Raw genomic sequence first — 25,168 nt, forward strand, 5'->3', positions numbered from 1 at the left:
GACATGTCCAGACAGATATAAGACAGTTATACGGGTCAGCTGTCAGGTACATGTCACAGAGGTAAAATAAAATGAAACCATAGACTTAACACTGAGGCACTCTCTGCTTTATAAGTACATCAGCTATGTACTCTTCATTGACTATTTATATATTTTAAAACTCCCACATCCCATTTGAATAGTTTAGACTAATTCAGATGTCATTTTCTTGGGTGAAGTAAACCTCACACATGCTATTTGTATTGATTTATTATTTATTTTCAATTAAACAGTGAAGGCTATGTGTGAACACTGTCACAGCTTCACATGGGATGCCACGAGCTGATACTGAGAGTCACATACACTACAATGGTTTTATCCACCAGATGTGATAAACAACAAGTGTGACCCCTCAGTAGACAGCAATAACTGCATGTTATGTGACTTGAGTATGTTTATGTCATTTAGAGAGGTAATGCTATTTAAAAATACAAAATCTTACATGCACTACCTCAAGACAATAGGTTTTAAACTTATGAATTAAGATTTGTGTTTTGTATGCTAATGTAAAGAGCTAGGCCAACAAATGACAAAGAAAAGAGGCATAAGGGAAAAACACTTTAATTGTTTCACTCTTCATATCTGTACAAATACCATCAAACTTTGTATGTACATATGACATTTACATAAAAAATACAAAACTATATTTTTGTTACATTTTGTGATTTGAAATTGACTAATGCAGTGGAAAGAAAAAAATACTATGTAACTATAAGTACTGCAGCATATGAACTTTCTGCTCTGTGAGAATACAGAACAAATTGGCATGTTGTCTGGATTTTAATGGCACAAAGTTTCCAAAATAATCAATATTAATCCCACTATTAGCTGCTAATCAGACAAGCATATTCTCTTGGTGAAATACGTTGTAGTAAGTCCTAGGTGGAAAAAAAGAAACAAAAGAGTGGGGATCTCTTCATCACTCTTTGCCACTGCCATCACCAGAATCCCTTTGGTCAGTTGTTATTAGTTGTAAACAAACCAGTAAACCACTTCTGTACATAAGATTATTGATATATTGCCAATAAATAAAGACACAGCCTAAACATGCATGTACATATGTATGACAAACATCCGTGATAAAGATTTGACAGTAACAAGCAGATTTTTACAGCTCACGGAATGCAATTTACAGCTTGTAGAGGGTCTCTACTTACACGGTCATGACAAATAAATAACACTGCTTCTCCTTGAACAAATATATTTCTTCATGTTTAAAAAAAAATGAAAAAGCGACAACAATAAAACTGAAATGAGTGGTAATGCAATATATAATGGTAGATAGTATGCCTGACAACATAAATGTATAAATTATAAAACACAAAAGGTACAGTATAAATAAACATCTAGCAAACTGAACTATATGTATACTTCCTTTCTTTAAAAAATAAATAAGCATACACATAATTTACAGTATGAACATAGAATTGTTCCCCTATAGGTACTGGGGCCTATCCATCCAGAACAGGGAGTAACTGGACATAAGTTGTGTAGTCTGAGTCCTCATCGTCTTCCTCCTCCTCCTCCTCCTCCTGGTCTTCTGTAATGGCTAAATGGGAGAATATATGCAGCTGTTGTATGAAATTGACCACAACAGCGCAGAAAATCACTGAAAGTTGTGTTAATAAAGCAAAGCCACACAGGCACACAGCCCCTAATCATATTTAATGGTATTTGGATTTTTTATAGGGATTTGTGTAAGAGATGCAACCCCTCTGTGTCACCCTAATTAACTTCAATGTACAGCAAATGCTTTATGGAACGGAGTGAAGCAAAGATGGATGGAAGGAGGGGAGGAGAGGGGGACACGGGGTGAGTTAAAGGGGCTGAGGCTCAGGGCTCCAATGGCTCAGGTCTCTTTTGAGCAGATTCCTGGAAGCAGACACACACAACACACAAAAATATGCTCTGGTGGTCAGGGAGTTGCAGGCTCTTTTTGTGCTGCTAAATATCGGTTTAAGTAGATCGTGTCATGGCCTTGCTGTGTAGCAGGTCAAACATCATTAACACAGTTCTGAGGTATTTTCTATTCTTTTACATAGGACATTTATATTAAACACAAAAGACACAAGCAAAAGCAACAATAAAAAAAGAAAAGTAGGCAGTCCCTCAATCCAAATGGATTTCTCATTTCAATGAAACATTCAAAGGATACTAATAAAAGCTAACAACATGTTAATGTTTTGCAATGCTTGGATGAGCAGTTGAATAATACACAAACAAGCCAATAGTATTTTGCATACTATGTTATGTCACATTCACTTTAGTTCATGAGGTGATTATAAAGTTGGTCCCATAGTTTGCTTTGCAGATCTTATACATATACAAACACAACTTTTCACATCTAGATTTATGACAAAAGGAACAATGTTTGTTTTTTTGGCACCAATGTTACAATCACCCTATGTCCATTCAATACATTTGAGTTCAAAATGTATGTCAGCTGTTGGCAGTGTAACGTTGGGGGAAACAGTGCATTTTGAATGGAATATTTTAGCAGACAAAAACAAAACACTAACAACAGACATTTGCAATAACACCATTGCCACAACGTTAGCACGTGACATGTGCGAAATAACCACTATTATAAACAACAAGAGTTTAAGGCAGACTGCTCCTGCAGGTCATAAGAGTGAGCGAACTAGATGTTGAAGGTCTTAATTTTACACTGCAAACCAAAATTGTTGTATTTAGTTGAGTTTGGTTAAATGACCAGGCTCCCAGACAGAACATTTCAGTCAGTTTAAGTTATTGTGTTTTCAATATTAAAAAACACAAATGCGAAACACAAGAACATATGTCAGCAACAAGACAATGTCATGCAACTCCATTTCAAAGTCCTCTGCCTGCTTATGTGGTGTGGCTGTGTGGGTCTGGGCACAAATGGGTACGGGTGCTCTCGGGGTAGGGAAAGCAACACCAAACACTGTCTTTTGGTGAAGGTGTTTTTCACATTTTGTTTACTTACAGTTGCAAGATCCTGAGTGCTTGACTTCAAGGAGAACCCCCATGGAGCAAGCAGCCTGCTTCATGGCACATTCACTGGAATATGTAGTGTTGTCACTGGCACAGACAGCCTCGTCAGTCCGGCTCTCTGGACAGCTCTCATCACACAGTGAGCAGCGCCCCCGGCTCATGCGGGCGTCCCACAGACATTTCTTTCCTCCGCTGCACTGGATGTCCTCGCACGACTTGGCCTCTAGGAGCAGAGAGAGCATGAGTTAGCTTAAGAGAAATATGCCCTAAAATGGATTAGAATGGATACTTTTCAAGCAACATCAGATGTCTGCTGAGGCTTGGACAAGTAAGCTACAACAATGAACTTCATCCTGTTTTATTGGGACTGATTTTGTGGTATTTTTAAGACATTGCGATTGTGATTTCTGGATACAATTTGACTCAAATATTAACTTGAAGCCTTCATGTCTTTATGGCCCCCAGCACTGCTCTGCTTCACTCTGTGTTTCTCCAGTTCCCATATGGAACAGAGCTGCCAACATCAGGAAATAATAAGATGTCTATCATCTCTTGAGCAAACACAAGTAACTACTAACACACACAGTTTGTGGACCCCCTTCTTAGTGGAATGTTGGCAGAAAGAGGAGGAGTGAGTAATCTCAGCCAGGACCACGCAGTGGGACACTTACTGATGCATTTGCCCTCATAGGCCACACCAATGGATCGGCCAAGCAGACATGTAGCTCTCCTCAGGTGGCACGCGCTAGCGTACACAATCCCGTCATTTCCACACAGGTACTGCTCCGGTGACGTCACATCAGGGCAAATCCGATTACACGTCACACAGTATGCGTTATTTGTCTGGTCCACAACGCACGTGGAGCTGCCGGGGCAAAGGACGTCACGGCACGTTTCTGGCGAGACAGAATAATAGAATAATAAGAACAGAAGATAAATGCAAATGTCGCTTTGGATACGCACGAATAAAAAGGGTCGACTTACTCTTGCACCTGCCCTGGTACTGCACATCCAGGTCTGGGTGGCCTTTGCACTTCGCCTTCAGCAGCGCGCACTCGTCTTTGTAGGTCTTCCCGTCCGAGCCACACACAGGACCCTTCCAGGTGATGTTGGAGCAGTCTGGTGCGCACACGCAGCGCGGCTTACTCCTCCTGTTCATCTTGCACCTCTTTCCGGGCCCACAGTCTACATTGTCGCACGTTTCTAGAGGAGTGCATAAAATGTTATGTGATGCTTATGAGAATTTATGTGTAAGTAAATATGGGGCAACCGTGTCATGTGAGGACAAATGGAAATTAATGCACCTCCACCTTTGCATGGTATGCAATTAGGCGCTCCGCCATTGAAGATCATCCACCTAAAGAGCGTGCTATTAGGGACATCCTCTTCGGTCCAGGACGTACCCAGACGGCCGCTGCGGCAGCACTCCTCTCGGCTCATTCCGGGCATGTACAGTACTTGGCATCTTCCGTTCTTTCCTTGCTGTAGCCAGCAGTTACCGGCTGCGGACAAAAGGACACAAGCTTCAGTGTGATGATGTACTCAGTTATGCCACAAACAAATATCGGGCTTTATCCAAGGCGCGCCCTCCGTGTCCCGCGTGCCCGTAATCTGTCTCGTTTTTTCGGGGGCAGTGGCACTGTTAACACTGGTATATCCCAGTTGTGACTGTCTCCTACAATGCCGTCTGAAAGCAGAAAGTACACGAATAAGTGGCGCGAGATGCGGGGAGGAGGGGGCTTTATGCCCAAAGCTTCTCGTTATCTCTGCACAGAAAGTGGAGTGTCTAGACAGTCTTAAATAGCAGCCAATCTCTTCTACAAAGACAGTTTTTATGGGAACGCATTGGACATCCAAACTCAAAACTAAATATACAGCGAAATACGTTTCAAGAACTAAATGCCCTTTTTAAATAAAGACATGTTATGGTATTTTATTGGTAGACTATGATTTTACAGAAGGAGACAGACAGCACCAGGCGCACACCTCTAAAGTGTTCACCAAGTCCCAACTGAACAAAATGACCTTATCACACTCTGCTTTTACTATCACAATATTTTAAAAGATCACTATTTTAATATCTTTCTCCAAAACATCTACAGACTCTCATTTGTGCCTTATATAAGTTTGTCCACAAATGCCTCCGAGTGGAAGGTGTCCAGAAAAATCTGAGGCTGGCAACAGCGCGGCTTTACGCACAACTTAACATGAAGACTCCTGGCACTGAAGTGTCCCATACCGCACCTGCTTTGACAGTTCTTACACAAACTGTATGTGGAGACTCCAGACACAGCCAGCAGACAAATTACACCCGCACTTTGTTCAAGTTTATCGTAGTAGGCGACTATACTACACCAAATTTACGCTTCAAATCAAAACTTTCCCAAAGTAGATGTAATTGTATGCCAATACCTTACCTTGAACTTTTTGATGTTCCATAAGATGACAAAGCCAAAGGAAGAATAGCAAAATGCCTGGTTGGAGGTGGTGTTTCAGCATCCCAAACATGATGGATGGAGAGGCAACGTGAAGCTCGTCAGTGACACAGGCAGCGCTAAAGTAATCTGCTTAAGGTGGCAGTGTTGAATAAGTGTCAGTCTGAGAATGCAGCCTCTCTTTTTAAATCTATAAGGGGTCTCGGGTTGACTGTCTTTGGTGGGCGGGCTCCTCTTCTGTGGGGGTGGGGATATTTTTTTTTCTTACCAAAGTTCGTTCAATCCTAATCAGGTGACAGAGTTACAACCAACTTTCTCCTGCCTGACTCAGTAAATGAAGTATTAACTCATCACTGGAGGAAATCCACCAGACATCACCAAAAACAAACACGTCACTGAGCCATTTCAAAGTTGCTTTTTAATGTCGTAAATGCACTTTTTATGACCTAAGTAATGACAGGCTAAACTAATGGACCAAATGGAACACAGTTGAACATTTTTGTTGCGCAAAAGCACAGAATGGAAACAAAACATATAAAACATATGACCTATAATCTTAGATAATAGATAATGATAACAATGGTAATAATAATAATAATAATAATAATAATAATAATAATAATAATAATAATAATAATAATAATAATAATAATAATAATAAAAGGTTGTGTGCTGTAAAAATGACAGGGGGCATGCGGGCATCTTGGGGAGTGCACCTCACTGTAACCGATATTTTTTTTCCACCAACTGCAGACAGAAGTGTAAATCTTTTGATGAGGGGAGCCTTTTTGAACGGATCCGTGGCCAGACAATAATAGAGTTCATAGTAGCTCCGCAGCCGCGCTTCTAATATTAGAACAGACAGTTGTTTGGGTTTCTCTCACGGGTCAAGCTTTTAAATATAATCAAACCTGTTTCCGAAGAGGCTTCAGCAGACAGAGCAGTCCGGTGTTGCGTTTCATTCAATGTGCACACACAAACACGCAGACCTTGGTGGGCTCTTGACGCGCTGACGCACAGTCTGCGCTTCTTTAGAAGTCCTCGCGCGACCTCTTCAGCGGAACTCGGGTTACAGCTCCTCACAGAACAGAGCAGAGTGGACACGAGCAGGAGGTGCACGTCATTATTACACTGTTAGGCCTACACGAGGCTTACACACATCCTGCACACATTCTACAGTTAGGTCTACACACATCCTACACAGTGACGCCTACACACATCCTCCAACTCAACTGCTATACACATCATACACTGTTAGGCCTACACGAGGCCTACACACATCCTGCAGTTAGGTCTACACACATCCTACACAGTGACGCCTACACACATCCTCCAACTCAACTGCTATACACATCCTACACTGTTAGGCGTACACAAGGCCTACACACACCCTGCACACATTCTACAGTTAGGTCTACACACATCCTACACACATCCTACACAGTGACCCCTACACACATCCTCCAACTCACATGGTATACACATCCTACACTGTTAGGCCTACATGAAGTCTACACACACCCTGCACACATTCTACAGTTAGGCCTGCACACATCCTACAGAGTGACGCCTACACACATCCTCCAACTCAACTGCTATACACATCATACACTGTTAGGCCTACACAAGGCCTACACAAGGCCTACACACATCCTGCACATATTCTACAGTTAGGCCTGCACACATCCTACACACATCCTCCAACTCAACTGCTATACACATCATACACTGTTAGGCCTACACGCAAGGCCTACACACATCCTGCACACATTCTACAGTTAGGTCTACACACATCCTACACAGTGACGCCTACACACATCCTCCAACTCAACTGCTATACACATCATACACTGTTAGGCCTACACAAGGCCTACATGCAAGGCCTACACACATCCTGCACACATTCTACAGTTAGGTCTACACACATCCTACACAGTGACGCCTACACACATCCTCCAACTCAACTGCTATACACATCATACACTGTTAGGCCTACACAAGGCCTACACACAAGGCCTACACACATCTTACACAGTGACACCTACACACACCCTCCAACTCACATGCTATACACATCCTACACTGTTATGCCTACACAAGGCCTACACACATCTTGCACACATTCTACACAGTGAAGCCTACACACATCCTCCAACTCACATGGTATACACATCCTACACTGTTAGGCCTACACACATTCTACACTTAGGCTTGCACACATCCTCCAACTCACATGCTATACACATCCTACATTGTTAGGGCTACACAAGGCCTACACGAGGCCTACACACATCCTACTCTTATCCTACACACATCTGCACACATCACCTTATACACGTCCTGCACACATCCTACACAGTGCCTTAAGGTCCAGTACCTTGTGACCATGGGGTTTATGGATCATATTTGCTGTAAAACACACATTGGATTCTATACAAACGTAACACAGTGAGATAAATGATGAGGAGAAACTGATCAGACTAAAGGCTGTTTGAAAATATAAATCATTAAATTATGTATAACCTTCATGAATGTGTTCATGTTTCATGCAGCCTGTTTGAGATCATTTAGGGTGTGAATATTGACCCACAGAGTTTGCCAAGTTTAGCTTTTCTTACTTTATCTATGAAAAAGTAAACTGTGAAGAACAGAAACACATTAGCCTCAAGTGGTCCCAGCCAAATGTCACCAATAATAGCAAAGTTATGTGGACATGTACACTCCTCACTGTCCCGTGTCATGTTCAGCAGTTTGTTGAGTGTCCCCGGTGTGTGATTTGTGAGACGAGTCTTTGAAGAGCTGGAGTTTCCAAAACACCTGACATGCAGTTCACTACTGCACCAGTGTATCAACTTTAAAGTCCTGGCTCCAGTCCTGCAGTCATCGAGGGCCTGACCTTCTGTCCCAAGTCCCTTATGTGTAAAATCAAACTATAAGCCTCCAACAAACAAGTGTGCAGGAGGTCATTAAATACTGTTTTTATGATTCACATTAAGAGCGTGTCAAACATGTCCAATTCAACATAAATCACTGTAAATGAACTACAATAAAAGACAGTGACCAACACAGAGATTAGGAAAATGAAATGAAAATGCACAAATGTAACAGTGATCCTTCCATAAAAAATAATGAAAGGCAAAGTGCCTGTAAAAGTCATGTGTTATTTTATAATAGGCCATGGGATCTTCGTGTGTGGTTTGAAGAACATTGTTGCATTTCCCCAACTGTGACATGGATCACATGTTTGGCTGTACAGAAGCTGCAGGAATGAACACTCGAAGGTATTTTCATCAACTATTTCCACACTGTACTCCCTGCACACATACATTCATTACCTCTTTCACAACACACTTGCACATGAATAATAGTGAAACTATTCAACCATTTCTCAAATACAGAATACCCCTTCCAACATGTGGGCTCCAGCTGAGACCCAAATCCAAAAAATAAAAAAAAGCAAAACGCTAAATAAAATCAGAAAAAATAAGGATATATATTTTCTTGGGGAGTATCAAATATTGTAAGCGTAGAGTGTAGCCCAGTTCATCAGAAATTATGAATTTTGTGAAGTTATTTCGCCACAGCTCACGCGCACATCTTTGACACATGCTGCCATCGTGTGGTCAGTCAGAGAAGTACATGTCAGAGCAGAAGATTGTGTTTTTCTGAAGACAGAAAAACACAATCTTTTTCAGTCCTCGAGGAAACACAGGCCAACTTCAGACCAAGTTTCTATTTTCACAAATGTAAAAAAATAAAAAATAAAATATACATGATCATATATTAGAACATAGAATACGTTACATCACAGACATCAAACATTTTCAAAATCACCCACGTTATTATTTTCCTACAAATCAAATCCTGTCTGAGCCATTTCTTAATCCCAATTACGCTCTAAAATATGGGCTGATTGCACAGTTAGTTTTTGCAGCTATGGAGCATTACGTTTGCTTTTTTAATCCATCAAATGAAGTTAAACTTTTTTTTTTATTTTATTAGATTTATATATTTGAAAAGGGACAGTCCTTACTTCCCCTGTTTTGAAAACTCTGTTGGCTATGCTACATGGTAGACACATTTCACCCTAAAAGATAAAATACAAAATGTACAACTTCTCACAGAGAATATTCATTGTTTCCTGCTAGTGGCAAAACACTTTTTTTTTTTTTTTTTTTTTTTTTTTTGCATTTTACTAATAGAAGCATTGTAGACCCATAAGCCCCTGGCACAACAGCAAACACAATACAAATGTTCAGCTTAGGTTTTACATCTGTCCACAACTGTTTTTAAGATATTGCTGAATTTGTTTCAAGTAGTTGTATTTAAACAAAAAGAAAAAAGACTAAACTAGACAAAAGAATCCTCACAACACCTCGTCCACCTGTGCGTTGCTCTGTTCATCATCTTCTGCCTCTTTTTGAAGCTGCTGGTATTTCCTTTTGAAAAATCCAAACTAAAATAAAACATAAAGGTGTGTGAAAAGAAAAGCATTTATTTGTATCACTAATCTACTAATTCGATGAGCACTTACCTTCCACAAAAGTCCAATAGCCAAAGCCAACAGCGCCAGGCCTCCAAACACACTTCCAACAATGACTCCAACTGGGACATCGCCTTTCTCTCCAGGTTTGTTCACCGTCAGCACCACCTGACCCACAACATTAAGATATACATTACAGAAGAAAGTCTAAAGAGAAGAATATGTGCTTGGATAAATATTCTCACAGGAAGTTGCTTGAGGCCAATTATGAGCAGATCAGGATTAGCCGTCTCAACGTTCACACTGGCAGTCAGCTCCACAGTCTGGTACGTGGCCTGAAAAGAACAAATGTAAAAGATCAATGTTTAGTATTGAATGAATAAGAGAAAAACCTTAACAGACCGTACTTACAGTTGTAAATGTGCCATTCCATATTCTTGTATTTACATTTATGTAGTAGTTACTTATGGCTTGAGTGTCTTTGATGATGCATTTTATTTCCTGGCATTTTGTAGTTTTACAGTCCTGTTGAAACATGTTATCAATTATTTTTTTATAACAATCATCTGATAGTATTATTAAATGTTCATCTTTTGCTGTTACGATTTGAACATTTTTTTTTTCCTTTGCTTTTATTTCTTTCACTTTAAAAGGTGCACTATGTTACTTTTCAGATGGACAGCTTATTTCCACGGAGACGTTATTGCTTTGCCTGGAATTTCACACTTTCCACACGTCATCTCCATGGAAACAAGCAGGTGACGGTGACAGGCCAAGTTACAGGTTAGATCTGTGTAAAGGCGATCATCCTCACACTAAGAATAAGTTATTTTTGATCAATAAAAACACCCGGAGTGAAATAAATACTAGACGGGTAAGTCCCAGGCATAAAAATAACAAAAATAAGACAAAATAGTGCACTTTTAATTGCTCCTTTCTCCCTTATCTCGATGATGTTTAACACTTTTTCATTGATTTAGTCAGTTTAGTCAGTTCTGACCAGTGCGTCTGAGCCCCTGAAGCTCTCCTCACTAAAGGAAACTTTATGACTTTTCCCTCCGGACAGGATCTTAAGTGGATCGACTTGTGCGCTGACATCGGGGCAGCTGACCAAGCCTCCCTGCAGAGAAAACGCCGGCAGATAAAAGGTGTGACTGTTCATAAACGTTTATAAAAGACTCTACTCACATTTGGCGTTTCTACACTCGTCACATAGAGCAGGTTATTCCCCCCTTTACTCGTTAGGGGCAGATTTATGTACACATACAAGAGGTTGACTGGAAGGATCCCTGTTGAAACCTTTTAAGTAAAATAAGCATCTATTGAAAATGTCATTTAAAAGCAAGCAAAATCATAAAATCATATTGTAATGGTTCTTGAGTACCTTCACTGTAAAGTTAAACAAAGGGCCAATGTCATCCAGAGTCTTCACTGTTTTCACCACTGGGATGGAAGAGTCAGCCACGTGGAAATTAATGTTGGTTTCCCTAGAACAAAAAAATGTAATGCGATCAAATTTATAACTAAAACATTGTAAAATATTATTATTAAGTGCATTATCGTATAGTGTACGCATGAATGTACCTGGACAGAACAATTCCTGCATCGTATCGGACAGGAATGGAGACAGAGACTTTGTTGTCTGCAGGTCTTTCTTCTTTTCCGTCGCTGAAAAATATCCGCAATAAAACCTCTGTTATCTGTCCTCTATGTCTTAACGTGATGTTTCCAACTTTACCTTTTAGCCTCAAATGTCACCTCAACTTTGTTCTGCAGTTGCTCGAGGTTGTAATCGAAATTGATCTGAAACTGAACCTGTGACGACAAACATGATCCAGATAATTTCACATATGTAAGCACCGAAATAAGTATCAAAATCACTGTTAAATGCGTCACTGTGTTTCATACTTCTTCATTCGTCCTTAATAATGGGTATCCCACTTGGCACGTCACTGTTTGTGCCTGTGTTGAAGTGCAGCTCACCTTGTCTGTCTGAGGATTCAAAATGAAGTTTAGTTGGTTCAGTTCAGTTGGTCGCTAGAACCAAAGAATTATATGACACACGAGTGCTTACCGGAGGAAAAACTGAAGAGTAGTAAAGGTTGCTGGAGTACACAGCCATCACCTGTGTGTTGTAGGCGTTCTCCTTGTTGTTCTTCACAGTAATTAAGAAGGACAGCTCTTTATCATTGGCTCTGACCAGCACCGGTGCTGATCTGAAACATAAACACACTGTTATAACACCAGCACAAAGTGGCACGTAATATAGTTTAAAAAAGCTCATCATTATCAATTCATATACTGTCATTGTTATAAAGCAGTACATGAATAACACAGCCGAGTGTGAAGCGGCTGGGATGAGAATCAGCTCCTGCAAATCCGAGGTCATGGTTCTCGACTGTAAAAAGGTGGCTCGCGCCCTCTCCAGGCGGGTGGAGAGTCCCTGCCTCAAGTGGAGGAGTTGAAAGGCAAAGCTCTCGATTTATCAGTCAATCTACGTTCCAACCCTCATCTATGGTCATGAGCTCAAGATCGCGGATACAAGGGGAATGAGTTTCCTCTCCCTTAGAGAGAGGGTGAGGAGCTCGTTCACATGGGAAGAGCTCAGAGTACAGAGAGAGGAGACCGCGGGGAAGACCCAGGACACGGTGGAGGGACTATGTCTCTCAGCTGGCTTGGGAACATCCTGAGGTAACACCGGAGGAGCTGGAGGACATGTCTGGGGTGAGGGAAGTCTGGCAGTCCCTGCTCAAACTGCTGCCCCCGCTACCCGGCCCCGGATAAGAGGAAGAAAATGGATGGATGGACGAATAACACAGTGACGTTGTTGATATGTTCTGTATTTCTTACCACAAATGAAAAAAAAACCAACAAAAAAAATTATAGGAATTTTTTGTTACTATTGATAGATATAGATAATAATTTTGATTTTGATGATAATAATACCACAAATACTCTTTTTTATACAATAGAATATAATTTTCAACACAAAATAATGCAAGTTCTGGTACAGAGAAAGACCCTTCTAAAAGTTTTCAAGAGAAGTTTGTCTGTTTTATGCTTTACTGACACCTGTTCAGTCAGTGTCTAGTTTTATTTCGTCTCACCTGGACATTTCTTTGAGTGCCTTCACATTGAGCACCAAGTCACTGACACAGACCTCATCAGAGCCACAGTCTTTAGTGAAGGGAATCTAAAACAGCACAAACAGCACATTCACACGAGTCTGCAGTCAGACACTTAAAAGTACATGGTGAAAACAAAGCATTTTAGGAAGACTTACAAAAAACTCCCAGGCCTTAGTGGAGTAAACGTCCAGCACTGGGTTTGAAGTTTCACTTTGTTGCTCAATCTCAACCTTTAAACTGATGGAGTTGACAAAATCTGGAGCCTCCTATTAAAACAAAATAACAATAAACTTAAACACTTTATTACACACTTTCTTCTAAACAGATGTATCTAAATTACTGTAGTTAATTAAGCTCTTACCTGGACATAAACCTCATAGCTAACACAAACAGCTGAGGAAGCTATTTTGGCCGTTTCAGTCAAAAAACGTTCATGGTTTTTGGAAAAAAGTCCTCGGGACGTCACTCGCGTGGCTTGTAAGTCTGCATCCAGCGTCAAAGTGTATGATATGTCTGAAAGTAAACGTGAACTTATTACAAACTGTCTCTAAAATATCTATAAAACTCTAAAACTGGTACCAAGTTTAACATCTTCAACACAAACACTTTTTCAGATTCACATGAAACTTTGTGGACCCAAATCCTGACAAGAATACTTTGATTCAACAATACATTTCTGATATTTTGGATATTTATTTCAAAAACTGTGAATTGTCCATTGCGTTACACAGACTCCCACCCTCCATCTGTAAGTATGACATAGAATTTTACAATAACGTCAACGCAGCCTAAATAAACTGTTATAACTCACCCAAAGGTCCAACGGGGGTCTTGGGCCTGAATGCACCAGTGAAACAAACTTTGGCGTTGAAACATGTTGTCTTACGTCCCTTTATGTCGCAGAGTTTACTCAGAATGTTTATTTTATCCGGAGTGAATGTGACTGTGGAGGTGACAGATGCGATTCCTCTGGACCTAGAAAAAATACAATGTAGAAACAAGAACTTTAGATGTAAAAAAGCACACTGATTTTATTATAGAACCTTAAGTAGACTCAGAGGAGGTGTGCAGAATGTGTGGAGGTGCGGGGTGGTGTTATGTTATGAAAAGCAGGAGATGAAGCTGGAGGTTTCTCATTTAATTTATTTAATAGTTACTGTGGTAATAAAGAAGAGATAAGAGGTTTCTGTTAGGAGATGGATGTTGTGGTTGAGCTTTGTGATCAGGTCAAGACGATGAATAAATATCACTTTCATCACGTGGGAGTTGCATTTACCATAACTGCACCACTTTTCCGTAGCCGCCGACTGAAACATCTGAAAGTGTGTCACCATTCAAGTCTCTGTAACTGTCCAGTGAACGTCCAAAATACTGCATCTGAGGGTCAAGTTTGGAGCCATATACTTTCTGAAATGACAAAGTTTAAGTCAGTGTAAAGTACAAGTATGACATTTTAAGGTGCACTTGAGATTCACCTGTGAAAACTGTTTGTTGATTGTTTTCTTATTTCCATTGAAGATGTAGAGGACACCTCCTTTGTTGTCTTCAAGTGGAGCCCCCACGACCACATCACTGTATCCATCCAGGTCCAGATCAGGCACAGCGGAGATGGCCATGCCAAAACGAGCATTTTCTGTTGGATCAGGGCCGATCAAGAGGCCGTGTTCATTTAGGATGCCCTACACAGAAAGAACCATGTATTTGGTGAAAAATAATCAAAACTACAATGAACAGAATATTTACCTTTGTGACAGAGAAGATGTAAACAGCTCCTTGCTCTTTCTTTAGCTCGCTCATAAACATCGGTGCACCAACAAGAAGCACATCTGTGACTCCATCTTTGTCCACATCCAGTGGGCACAGCACACTCCCAAAATATGAACCAATCTATCAAATAAAACAATAAGTTCATTTGAAACAATGCTAAGAAATGAAAAACAGACCCAAGATGAAGTTTGTACCTGTTTTCCTCTTTCAGAGTCAACCACGTGGACGAGCTTCTGTGCGTTCATGGTGTAGACGATGACCTGTCCTGAATGATTCGAGCGCGGAGCTCCAGCCACATAGTACTCTGTGTAACCATCGCTCAGTGTGCTCACAGAGTAACCTGCAAGCATATTTACATTTAAAGGTACACTATGCTTTGTGTAGAATGTTCCACAGTACAGCCTTATCTATATTTGAAACCACCAGACAAAAGAGACGACCTCGCTCACACTAAGAATGCAGGTTTTAAAAAGTATTTTAAGCAACAAAACAGCTGTAATTATAGACAGGTTAAAAACGACACTGCAGAACATCCCAGATAAGAGAGCAGAAAAAAATGATTTACTGCAGAAAATTGTGCTGAAGTACGGAGTGTGACACCAGAAGTCAACTGTGCGTTTGTGTGTCCTTGGGCTTGATCAGTCAAACTGTGTGGTGTAAATTGTGCGTCATCACAAAATATGTGTGTAACAGCTCAACCACTGTAAAAAGTGTCAACAAGGAAATAACAGGATGAAGTTTCAACTGATCCACTCATTTTCTACATTTCTTTGTTTCTTTATTATTTCTCTTTTAAAATGTCTTATTTGTTTTGTGGTTTTGCCTCTTCACTGCAGTGAGTTTAATGACATTCATGTCCTCAGAAAAGTCCAGCTGGAACCAAAAATGAAAAGAAAAAAACGATTTCTTCCACAAATTCCCAAAATGTTAATGAGCTCTGTTAAAAACAAACTGAAGGCCTAATCAAAGCCAGTAGTGGTCACAAAAGTTTTACTTTTATTTAACCAGAAAAGTCCCACTTAAATTCAGAATATACAGTTCATGTTTTTTCACTTGAACCTTACCTAGTAAAGAGCTGTGGTTCCTGTCCTGAAGAGTCGTTTCAAAGGCGGAGGAAGGAAGAATATCCACTTTTGTCCCACTCTGATGAACAACTGTCCCACTCCACCCGTACGCTCCCACTGCCCCCATCATCATCATGTCCTGGAAAACACAAAAAACACACGTGACAAACAGAAACTGAGAGCAGAAATACTGTCACATATGCAGTACAGTCTGGCTACATGTCAAGAAAAGTTTCACTGTGTCACGTTTCTAGTAGACAGTGCCCTTACTACTTGCTTTGCCTTGAATGTTCCACAGTAAAGCTTATCTATATCTATGAAGACGAGTGGATGAGTGGACCAAGTTACAGGTTAGATTTGTGTTTTAGGTACTTTTGAGCAATAAAATCAAATACATTCCCCGTAGAGATGTTATATGGCAAAAGAATAATAAAAATAATATCTTAACTTGGTTTCACGTTTTACGCACATTTAAATCTTACCTGTTGACTTGAGTAGTGAGCACTAAATCCCACCTGGGACATCTCCATCTTGAAGTTTTCCCCTCCTTTCCCAGTGCCTTAAAGAAGGGAACATGTAAATACCATGTCTGGAGCTGTGAACCTCTACTTATTCAGACGTGCTGTGACCTGCCGTCCTGTGGAAGAACAGGAAGCAACATCACAGCTTGAAAAAAAATGCACACCTTCAATGTTAAAAATGCGAGTCCCCAGTGTTCCTGCGATATTGGAGAGAGCGGCCTCCTCAGACACGTTGAAGAAGAACTTTTCCGTCGGAGAACTTGCAATGGATTTGATTTCTGCGATTAAGTTCTGGGTGTCAATGTTGTTTCTGTTGTAATAACCCAAAACCTAAACACAAACAGGGAAGAGCACAGAAATAACTATCACACAACTATATTTTAACAATATTTATCGATAAAAGATTAGCTTTACTTACAGCAATTCCAAAGCGTGTGACTTTATTTTTCTCACAGATGTTGATGGCTGTATCCCTGATGCTGTTGTCATGTGATTCTCCATCTGTGACCACGACCATGACGTTTGGAGCTCTAGATCGCCCCCCGTAGGCCTCGGTGAAGAGGAACATACTGACGAGACACACATTAAGACACGTTTATTATGACGATATCTGTATGCTTGTAACACAAAAAATATATTGCCAAGATCCCAGTCTGTCCCTGTGTTTCTGTCTTGTCTTTCCTCGTCCTTTCCGTGTCCTTGTCTGGAGCTGGGCGGAGACTCTGGCACCGCCCACTACACGCCTGCAACCCCCGATCGTCCGTGTTATCCTTCGTGGTACAGTGTCACTTGGCTCAGTCTGGTTTTTGTTGATTTTGGTTGTAGTACTCAGCTGTTTTTTCTCGTTTTTTGACAGATTTCTTGGAACCCACTCTGCTCCTCTGCCTCCGACCCAGCTCTCCACAACCGGTACGAACACCTCCGTCAACCGACATTCCCATTTCCTTGCTTGTAATAAACTCTGAGACCTGAGCCGACTCAACGTGTCAAGGTGATGGAAAATTAGAACTGTTGTCATAGCAATTAACAATTAAAAACAAATACTACATCTTTTGAACAGTCAGAAGTTTTCAAAATGTATGTTAGTGTATTCGATTATGTCTGTATGTTTTTTTTTTGTGTGTACTAGCCCAGTGAGATGAAAAAGTCCTCAAAATGGCAGCTATAAACATGAAACTAAACCCCATAAAAAAAGCAATGTCTTTTAGTTGTTAACAGTCACATTTCCATAAAATTGTGTCTTAAAAGTAAAACTCACCAGGCATGTTGAAGGGCATTGAAGGTGTTTGTGGAGTGGCCGTACATTTGTGTGATTCCCGACGCTGCGGTGAACACCTGGTCCTTGTCGGTGTAGTCGTGAAGTTGAAACTCTACTTGAACTCCCACAGAATACTGAAGCACGCTCACCTGGTGTCGCGACAAAAAAAGCAGGTTAAGATCACGTGACAGGTTGTTTTTGTCACTTATTTTGCTTGGAGAGTACTTGTGGTGAGTATTTATAATATTTTTTTTACACCAGATGCGTGTCAGTTTGTGAAGAAAAGCTGAATGAAAGTTGCAAATAACGTAGTAGTAGGAACTAGTTGAGTTCTTAAAATGAAACCCACAATTTCCTCAATGAACAAAATTCATCCAAAAACGCAGAAGGCAGGTGTCGTATATTTGTCAAATAATAAAAACTGTGTTAATTAGACAAACTTTGGCCTTTGTTTACAGTAGAAAACTGTTACAGAATTACCTACAGAACATGTCCAACCTGGAAGTAACTTTAGAAACTTCATCTAAATTGTCAAACAACAAAAAAAAGGTAAGATTTATAAGTAAAATCCTAAGTATGATTATGTTACCTATGTTTCTGTGAATTATAGTCTAATATATACAATCTATATTCTCAAATTTGATCAGAGTATAGACAAACCCGTGTTTTGTCCCATCCGATGTCAAGTGATGTAATCAGCTTCTTCACAAATTCATTCATGGGCTCCCAAGGATAAATACTGTTAGAGCCGTCCAGGACGATGACAATGTCCATGGGAGCGCCGCACTCTGCAAACGTCACAGCGTCAGGAACAAACAATGTGCAATTTTAACTCCATTATTAGTAAAATGATCAATACATCAATTTGTTTCACTCTGAGGACTTCAGGGACCGGCCTCCTAAACCAGGACTAAACCAGGACTAAACCAGGTTTAAACCAGGATTAAACCAGGACTGAACCAGGACTGAACCAGGACTAAACCAGGACTGAAACAGGACTAAACCAGGATTAAACCAGGATTAAACCAGGACTGAACCAGGACTGAAGCAGGACTAAACATGGACTCAACCAGGACTGAACCAGGACTAAAACAGGACTGAACCAGGACTAAAACAGGACTAAAACAGGACTAAAACAGGACTAAAACAGGACTAAACCAGGACTGAACCAGGACTGAACCAGGACTAAACCAGGACTAAACCAGGACTGAACCAGGACTAAAACAGGACCGAACCAGGCCTGAACCAGGACTGAACCAGGACTAAAACAGTACTAAAACAGGACTAAAACAAGACTAAACCAGGACTGAACCAGGACTAAAACAGGACTAATCCAGGACTGAACCAGGACTAAACCAGGACTAAAACAGGACTAAACCAGGACTGAACCAGGACTAAACCAGGACTAAACCAGGACTAAACCAGGACTGAACCAGGACTGAACCAGGACTAAAACAGGACTGAACCAGGACTGAACCAGGACTGAACCAGGACTGAACCAGGACTAAACATGGACTCAACCAGGACTAAACCAGGACTAAAACAGGACTAAACCAGGACTGAACCAGGACTGAACCAGGACTGAACCAGGACTAAAACAGGACTAAAACAGGACTGAACCAGGACTGAACCAGGACTAAAACAGGACTGAACCAGGACTGAACCAGGACTGAACCAGGACTAAAACAAGACTAAAACAAGACTAAAACAGGACTGAACCAGGACTGAACCAGGACTAAAACAGGACTAAAACAGGACTGAACCAGGACTAAAACAGGACTAAAACAGGACTAAACCAGGACTGAACCAGGACTGAACCAGGACTGAACCAGGACTAAACCAGGACTGAACCAGGACTAAAACAGGACTAAAATAGGACTGAACCAGGACTGAACCAGGACTAAAACAGGACTAAACCAGGACTGAAACCAGGACTGAACCAGGACTGAACCAGGACTAAAACAGGACTGAACCAGGACTGAACCAGGACTGAACCAGGACTAAACCAAGACTGAACCAGGACTGAACCAGGACTGAACCAGGACTAAACCAGGACTGAACCAGGACTGAACCAGGACTAAAACAGGACTAAAACAGGACTAAAACAGGACTGAACCAGGACTGAACCAGGACTGAACCAGGACTCAACCAGGACTCAACCAGGACTCAACCAGGACTCAACCAGGACTAAAACAGGACTGAATCAGGACTCAACCAGGACTCAACCAGGACTAAACCAGGACTAAACCAGGACTGAACCAGGACTGAACCAGGACTCAACCAGGACTCAACCAGGACTCAACCAGGACTCAACCAGGACACAACCAGGACTAAACCAGGACTAAACCAGGACTAAACCAGGACTAAACCAGGACTGAACCAGGACTGAACTAGGACTAAACATGCACTAAACCAGGACTAAACCAGGACTCAACCAGGTCTGAACCAGGATTGAACCAGGACTGAACCAGGACACAACCAGGACTCAACCAGGACACAACCAGGACTAAACCAGGACTAAACCAGGACTAAACCAGGACTAAACCAGGACTAAACCAGGACCAAACCAGGACTAATCATGGGGAATCCGTGTTTCAGTTTTCTGCAGCTAAAACCTGGAACATTCTTCCTGAAGATGTGAGACAGGCCTCTACTTTGACAAAGTTTAAATCCAGTCTCAAACGGTTGTGTTTATCTGTGAATATGACTGAACGTTTTTTATTCTGCCTCTTCTCTTTTAATGTTCAATGTTAATTTTATGATTATTTATGTTTTGATTTGTTGTATTGTGATTTTAATGTCTTTCTTATTCTGTAAAACACTTTGAATTGTGCTGTACAAATAAACTTGCCTCACCTTGACACTGGATACACAAAAACAATGAAACAAATCACAATATGTACCACTCATCCATCAAAGTTATTTTTCACACAATAGGTTAATACACCAGCGACGTGGTCCTGACAAAGCCCCGCTCACTGTCATAGTCCTGCACACGGGTCCCCAGGCTCCGCCCATAAACAATAAGACACCTGACTATTTTTAAAACCTTTAAGTGCGTCTTATTTTCTCTTTATAACATGCCAACTTGGAGTAGTACTTAGTTTTGTTATTTAAGTAAGAGTACAAGTACAGAGGTAAAAAGTTACTCAAGTAAAAGTATTACATGGGAAAAAATCTACTTAAGTAAAAGTATTTAAGTACTCGTATAAAAATGTACTTTTAGAATAAAAAGTAAAAGTATTTCACACACGTGTTGTTCATTTAAGTGTTTTTTGTTTTGATATTGATTGAAAAATGACACATATTGTGGTCAACAGTTGCAATACCAATCAATTCTGAATTTATCTCATCAATTTTGTGTGTTTATTTTTGTTTTGCTCAAAGCAGAAGCTTGAACTTGAAAACTTTAGTCAGGATGTTTCCAAGAACATGGTAAATATAACCTCTCAAGTCATATGAAAAGTACTTTTTACTTTTCAGTTCAGTTCAAAAATGTAGTACAGTAGAAAGTACAGATACTGCTCTAAAATGTCATGAAGTAAAAGTAAAGTATCCACTGTAAAACTGACTTAAGTATAGTACAAATACCTAAAAATTCTACTTAAGCACAGTACTTTACTACTTGTACTTTGTTACCTTCCACCACTGAGATAATGAAGTACTAAATAGTCATAATATCACTCCTGATCAGTGTACTGTACATGATATTTCTCTGGCACAGTGGAATTATCAGTGCACGTGGATTTAAGAACTGAAAAACTCAGAATATCTTACTTTGCACAGCAGGAGAGAAGGCGGGCTGGGGCTGAAAGAGAGGACTCATTTTCGTACAGATTCCTGGGTAGAAATCTTGATCACCACATCGCTGCGCCCACAGAGGACCACACGTCTACAAAACAAAAGCATCTGAGTCAACTTAAGGTGAAACGTGCCAAATGAATCTGAAGTATTTTACGTGTTGCTCACAGTAAACGTACCATATATCCATTGACTGCAGGGATCCTGGTGAGGGTCAACCCAACGTTCATGTTGTCGCTGATTTCACTGACACCAGGTAAATGAACTGAATCTGTGGATAGACAAATAAACTTGAATTGTACCAGACAAGACGACTTTTTGTTAGCATTTAAGCAGCTACTTCAGCAATGTTTGTGGAGGTTACACTTTAGCAAAACCCGGTGAAACTGTACCTTGGATATTAAGTTTGTCGCAGGTGTTTCTTGACCCTGAGATGGGACATTTGTAAACATCCCCCTTTCGGTTCTGGCTGTATCCACTCCACGGAGCACCGACCAGGAGCCTAAGAGAGAGAAAAGTCTGAGCAGGCTGACTGATCTTACGGCAAATTCGAACATGTTTGGATTTTTGGGCCCAACTAATGAAAGAAAATATTGAGCAATACAATGTTTTTTTCATTTCCTTGTCTGCAAAATTAAAACATTATATTTTAAGTTAATTAAATGGTAATTCAGACAGTTCCTCTTCTGTGTCTGAACTCGCTCTGACCCTTTTAGTGCTCAGAGTGACTCCTTTAAGATGCATCTCCGCTTTTAAGTTATGTCGACTTTTGATTTAAACCTTTTTTTGGACCGACTTTACCTCCGGACATGTCTTCTGCTGACAACTGTGGTATTCTGTATGGTCAGAAAGCAGAAATATTTTGAAATACTAACGTTAAAAAGTCAGTGTGTTCCCTCGTTTGTTCAAACTAGAGGCGGTTTCATCTGGACTATGTTTTTGCGATGAACTCGTCTGAAACACAAGGACTTTAACCTACTCTGAGTTACTATGTCCAGCCCCAAAATGAGAAGCTTCAGAGGGAAACTGCAAGATTAAAAAGAACAAACGAAGCATAGACATAATTACACATCCCTTAGTTTAAATTAAATTAAAGCTTGTGGTATCTGACTTTGTTTTGTAAATGAGAAAGTTACACTGTTGTTCGCTGTTTGTTATTAATATTTTTAGCATTTTTATTTCTCATTAACCCATAAGTAAAAGCTGAAAGCAGCGCCGTCCACCACAGTTCACTTTGCCATCTGATAAAAGCTGTTAAAGGTTTGGAGCGCAAGGGAAAATTAGAGATACTAGATAGATACTTCCTCCTTCCTCAGTAGGTACCCCAGCTTTAAAACTTAAGTTAACAATAGCACACACATACCAAAATCTAACAAGATGTGACAAGCGTAAACTTATCACATTCTTATTTCCTGTTACTCAATCAGCTTCTCTCAAACGCAGCATCTTGACACACGGGGCGCATTAGTCAGTGATAAAGGTGATGACAGGTTATCTGCTGTTTTATATGGCCTACAGTCAGTACATTTTTATTAAGATTTACAGATGAATCTTTATATTTGTATTTATTCGAGGCAAGTGTTTAATAAAGTCTCTCTTTATGTGAGATTATATGACTAAATACAAAGGACTAAAATGAGAAATTATATCAGAAACACTAGAGTTAAATAAATAGTCAGTCTGTATTTGAATAAAGATATTAAGGATGTGTGCTGTTGATCGATTAGTCGTCTTATAATCTAAATAAAATGATTAATCGACCAAACGACTACAAAAGTAAGTAATTCCAAAGTGTTTTTGTACAGTGGTAGTGTCCTATAGTCTATGTTTGCTCCTCTGAAAAGACCAGACAAGTGAATCATGACCATAATCTGACTCATGTTGAGGCGACCTTGAAAGCCTTGAAAGGCACCTAACAAATAAAATGTATTATTATTATTATTATTATTATTTATTATTAATAAGTTTAAGATACAGGGTTAAATGTGTATCAAAACAAACAATATAAAAACTGTCCTACCATTTGCCTTCATGGTTTGTTGCCTGTTGCACTGCGTAGCCAAACTCTTGGTGTGTGGGTCCAGTGAAGACCTGAGCTCCTGATGTGCCAATGTTGAAGCAGCGTGAAAACCAGACCAGATCAGCTGAAGGACAAATCAGAAGATATTTAAGACTCCCCCAAAAACACACATTCTTTTAAACACCGTACAGTCATATCAGCACAAACATAAAATACATCTATGCTGAAGTCTAAACCTTCATGGATCCAAACTTCAGCTTAATAAAAGGCATTAAAATGACTGTTCAGGCACATCCGCGTCAAACTGTGTAATTTGTGTTTTGCTCCATGATGGGCAAGTCCTCACAGGCGCGCGCTCATCACAAGAATGTGGTGGTCTTAGGTCACCTTTAGGCAGATACCACCACCTTCACTTAGGACACTCTCAAATACCACAGCAGTACTACATCTGCAACTCTAGAGCACCGGCACGAGTCCAGCATTTAAGTCTACGGTCCAAAATGTCCCTTGACAGAGAAGCGTTTGTTCCGCGTGTGTCCAGTGTCCAGCCGCTGCCAAACGTCCTTTTGACCGACATGAAGCGCAACAAGTCAGGCCAAACTAGATTTGACAGAGAAACCCTCTAAAGGCGCGTGTTTGTCCCACTTACCGAGGAGCAGGAGGACGCAGACTGTCCCACAGGAGCGCCCCATCGTGTCTGCGGCCGGAGCGCGCGGTGGAGATGATGTGGGAGGTGCAGGGCGCTCCCTAAATATGGCCAACTACCTGTGTGAGGACTTTAAACCAAGAGAAGGGCGGAACATCCAGTTGATTTGAGTGATTTGCGTTTCTGTTTTTATGCAGTAGTCAGTTTGTTTTATTACTGCGTAAAATACAAATACCAAAATGTGATTATTCTCGAGACTTAAAACTCTGTCAAGTCCTAGTTTGTCCTGTTTAAGACTGAATTAAAGAGTATATAAATAATAAATGAAGTGAATTCACAGATCTACAGAACAAAACATCAAAGCTGATCTTAAACTGCTCCAATTAGAGCTGAGCACATTGAGGGAGGGGGAGGACAGGACAGGATGTCCAAACAATTGTCCCTCTCTTTTCACTTTCAATTGGACACTTTTTTTCACATCGCTCCTCTGGAAAGAATCTCAGCTGAAGTTTCACACAACAGACATGAAGCACTGAGCTTTACTGTGGTGTTAATATCCATGTAAATAACATTATTAATATTTCTGGTTAACTTTTAATCCAGTGGGTGTTGAATCTTTATGACTTAAGACTCACAGACCCTGGGAGTCAGATATTTTGACGTGTGTTAAAATAAAAGCATTGAACAAGAAAGAAGAGTGTTTCTGGTCAGTGGTCATGTTCACTTTGTCCCTATCATGAACCTTGCCAGTCCTTACTGAGTCTACAGCTAAACTCTTTCACACAAGACCTTTGTTTAGTCATGATTCACGTGTAACTCACCTACTATTTCTAAGACACCGGTGACACACTTCCTGGAAACACAGCTTTTTTTTTTTAAAATGAATTGTAAATTAACTTATCTTTTTATGTAAAAGCACAACTTAAAGTGCTATTTTTTGTGCATTTGTGAATTCATTTTACGGCTTCCACTCCATTTTCGTTTGCTCTTCACCACAAATCACAGAGAGTCATCAAGAATTAAAAACCCT

General features: G+C 40.4%; 2 protein-coding genes across 3 annotated transcripts; both read right to left on the bottom strand.

Annotated features, from left to right (window-relative positions):
* Positions 1–585: 585 nt before the first annotated feature.
* Positions 586–5,840, bottom strand: fsta (follistatin a). 2 transcript variants are annotated; one of them, XM_033972403.2, is made up of 6 exons: positions 5,433–5,840; positions 4,320–4,517; positions 4,000–4,218; positions 3,687–3,911; positions 3,008–3,238; positions 586–1,588 (listed from the first exon to the last, which is right to left on the bottom strand). In XM_033972403.2, the coding sequence occupies exons 1-6, from the start codon at positions 5,521–5,523 to the stop codon at positions 1,491–1,493; spliced, it is 1,062 nt and encodes a 353-aa protein (XP_033828294.1). In that variant the 5' UTR covers positions 5,524–5,840; the 3' UTR covers positions 586–1,490. The 2 variants fall into 2 exon arrangements, with proteins under 2 accessions (XP_033828294.1, XP_033828295.1); XM_033972404.2 differs by having other exon boundaries at positions 594–1,588; positions 4,326–4,517; positions 5,433–5,835.
* Positions 5,841–9,622: 3,782 nt separating this feature from the next.
* Positions 9,623–24,226, bottom strand: LOC117376059 (integrin alpha-2-like). The gene is made up of 30 exons (XM_033972464.2): positions 24,142–24,226; positions 23,493–23,616; positions 21,865–21,974; positions 21,652–21,743; positions 21,449–21,563; positions 18,332–18,459; positions 17,672–17,820; positions 16,832–16,982; positions 16,578–16,743; positions 16,375–16,451; positions 15,893–16,031; positions 15,023–15,168; positions 14,805–14,948; positions 14,537–14,740; positions 14,338–14,468; positions 13,873–14,036; positions 13,423–13,574; positions 13,217–13,327; positions 13,041–13,126; positions 12,008–12,149; positions 11,842–11,925; positions 11,672–11,748; positions 11,518–11,601; positions 11,318–11,420; positions 11,122–11,232; positions 10,934–11,053; positions 10,345–10,458; positions 10,179–10,268; positions 9,985–10,101; positions 9,623–9,906 (listed from the first exon to the last, which is right to left on the bottom strand). Exons 1-30 carry the CDS (start codon positions 24,182–24,184, stop codon positions 9,817–9,819), a joined length of 3,564 nt encoding a protein of 1,187 aa, XP_033828355.1. The 5' UTR covers positions 24,185–24,226; the 3' UTR covers positions 9,623–9,816.
* Positions 24,227–25,168: the final 942 nt, after the last annotated feature.

This window comes from Periophthalmus magnuspinnatus, chromosome 9, assembly GCF_009829125.3.
Source record: "Periophthalmus magnuspinnatus isolate fPerMag1 chromosome 9, fPerMag1.2.pri, whole genome shotgun sequence".
In the NCBI taxonomy this organism is placed as follows: Eukaryota; Metazoa; Chordata; class Actinopteri; order Gobiiformes; family Gobiidae; genus Periophthalmus; species Periophthalmus magnuspinnatus.

Coding starts and splice junctions, on each gene's coding strand:
- fsta (XM_033972403.2), bottom strand. CDS start 5,523: ATGTTTGGGATGCTGAAACACCACCTCCAACCAGGCATTTTGCTATTC. Junction 4,219..4,319: donor CATACCATGCAAAGGTGGAG/GTGCATTAATTT, acceptor GCACTCCTCTAG/AAACGTGCGACAATGTAGAC. Junction 3,239..3,686: donor CTATGAGGGCAAATGCATCA/GTAAGTGTCCCA, acceptor CTCTGCTCCTAG/AGGCCAAGTCGTGCGAGGAC.
- LOC117376059 (XM_033972464.2), bottom strand. CDS start 24,184: ATGGGGCGCTCCTGTGGGACAGTCTGCGTCCTCCTGCTCCTCG. Junction 16,452..16,577: donor TCGCATTTTTAACATTGAAG/GTGTGCATTTTT, acceptor CCCTTCTTTAAG/GCACTGGGAAAGGAGGGGAA. Junction 11,054..11,121: donor CGAGTGTAGAAACGCCAAAT/GTGAGTAGAGTC, acceptor TTTTCTCTGCAG/GGAGGCTTGGTCAGCTGCCC.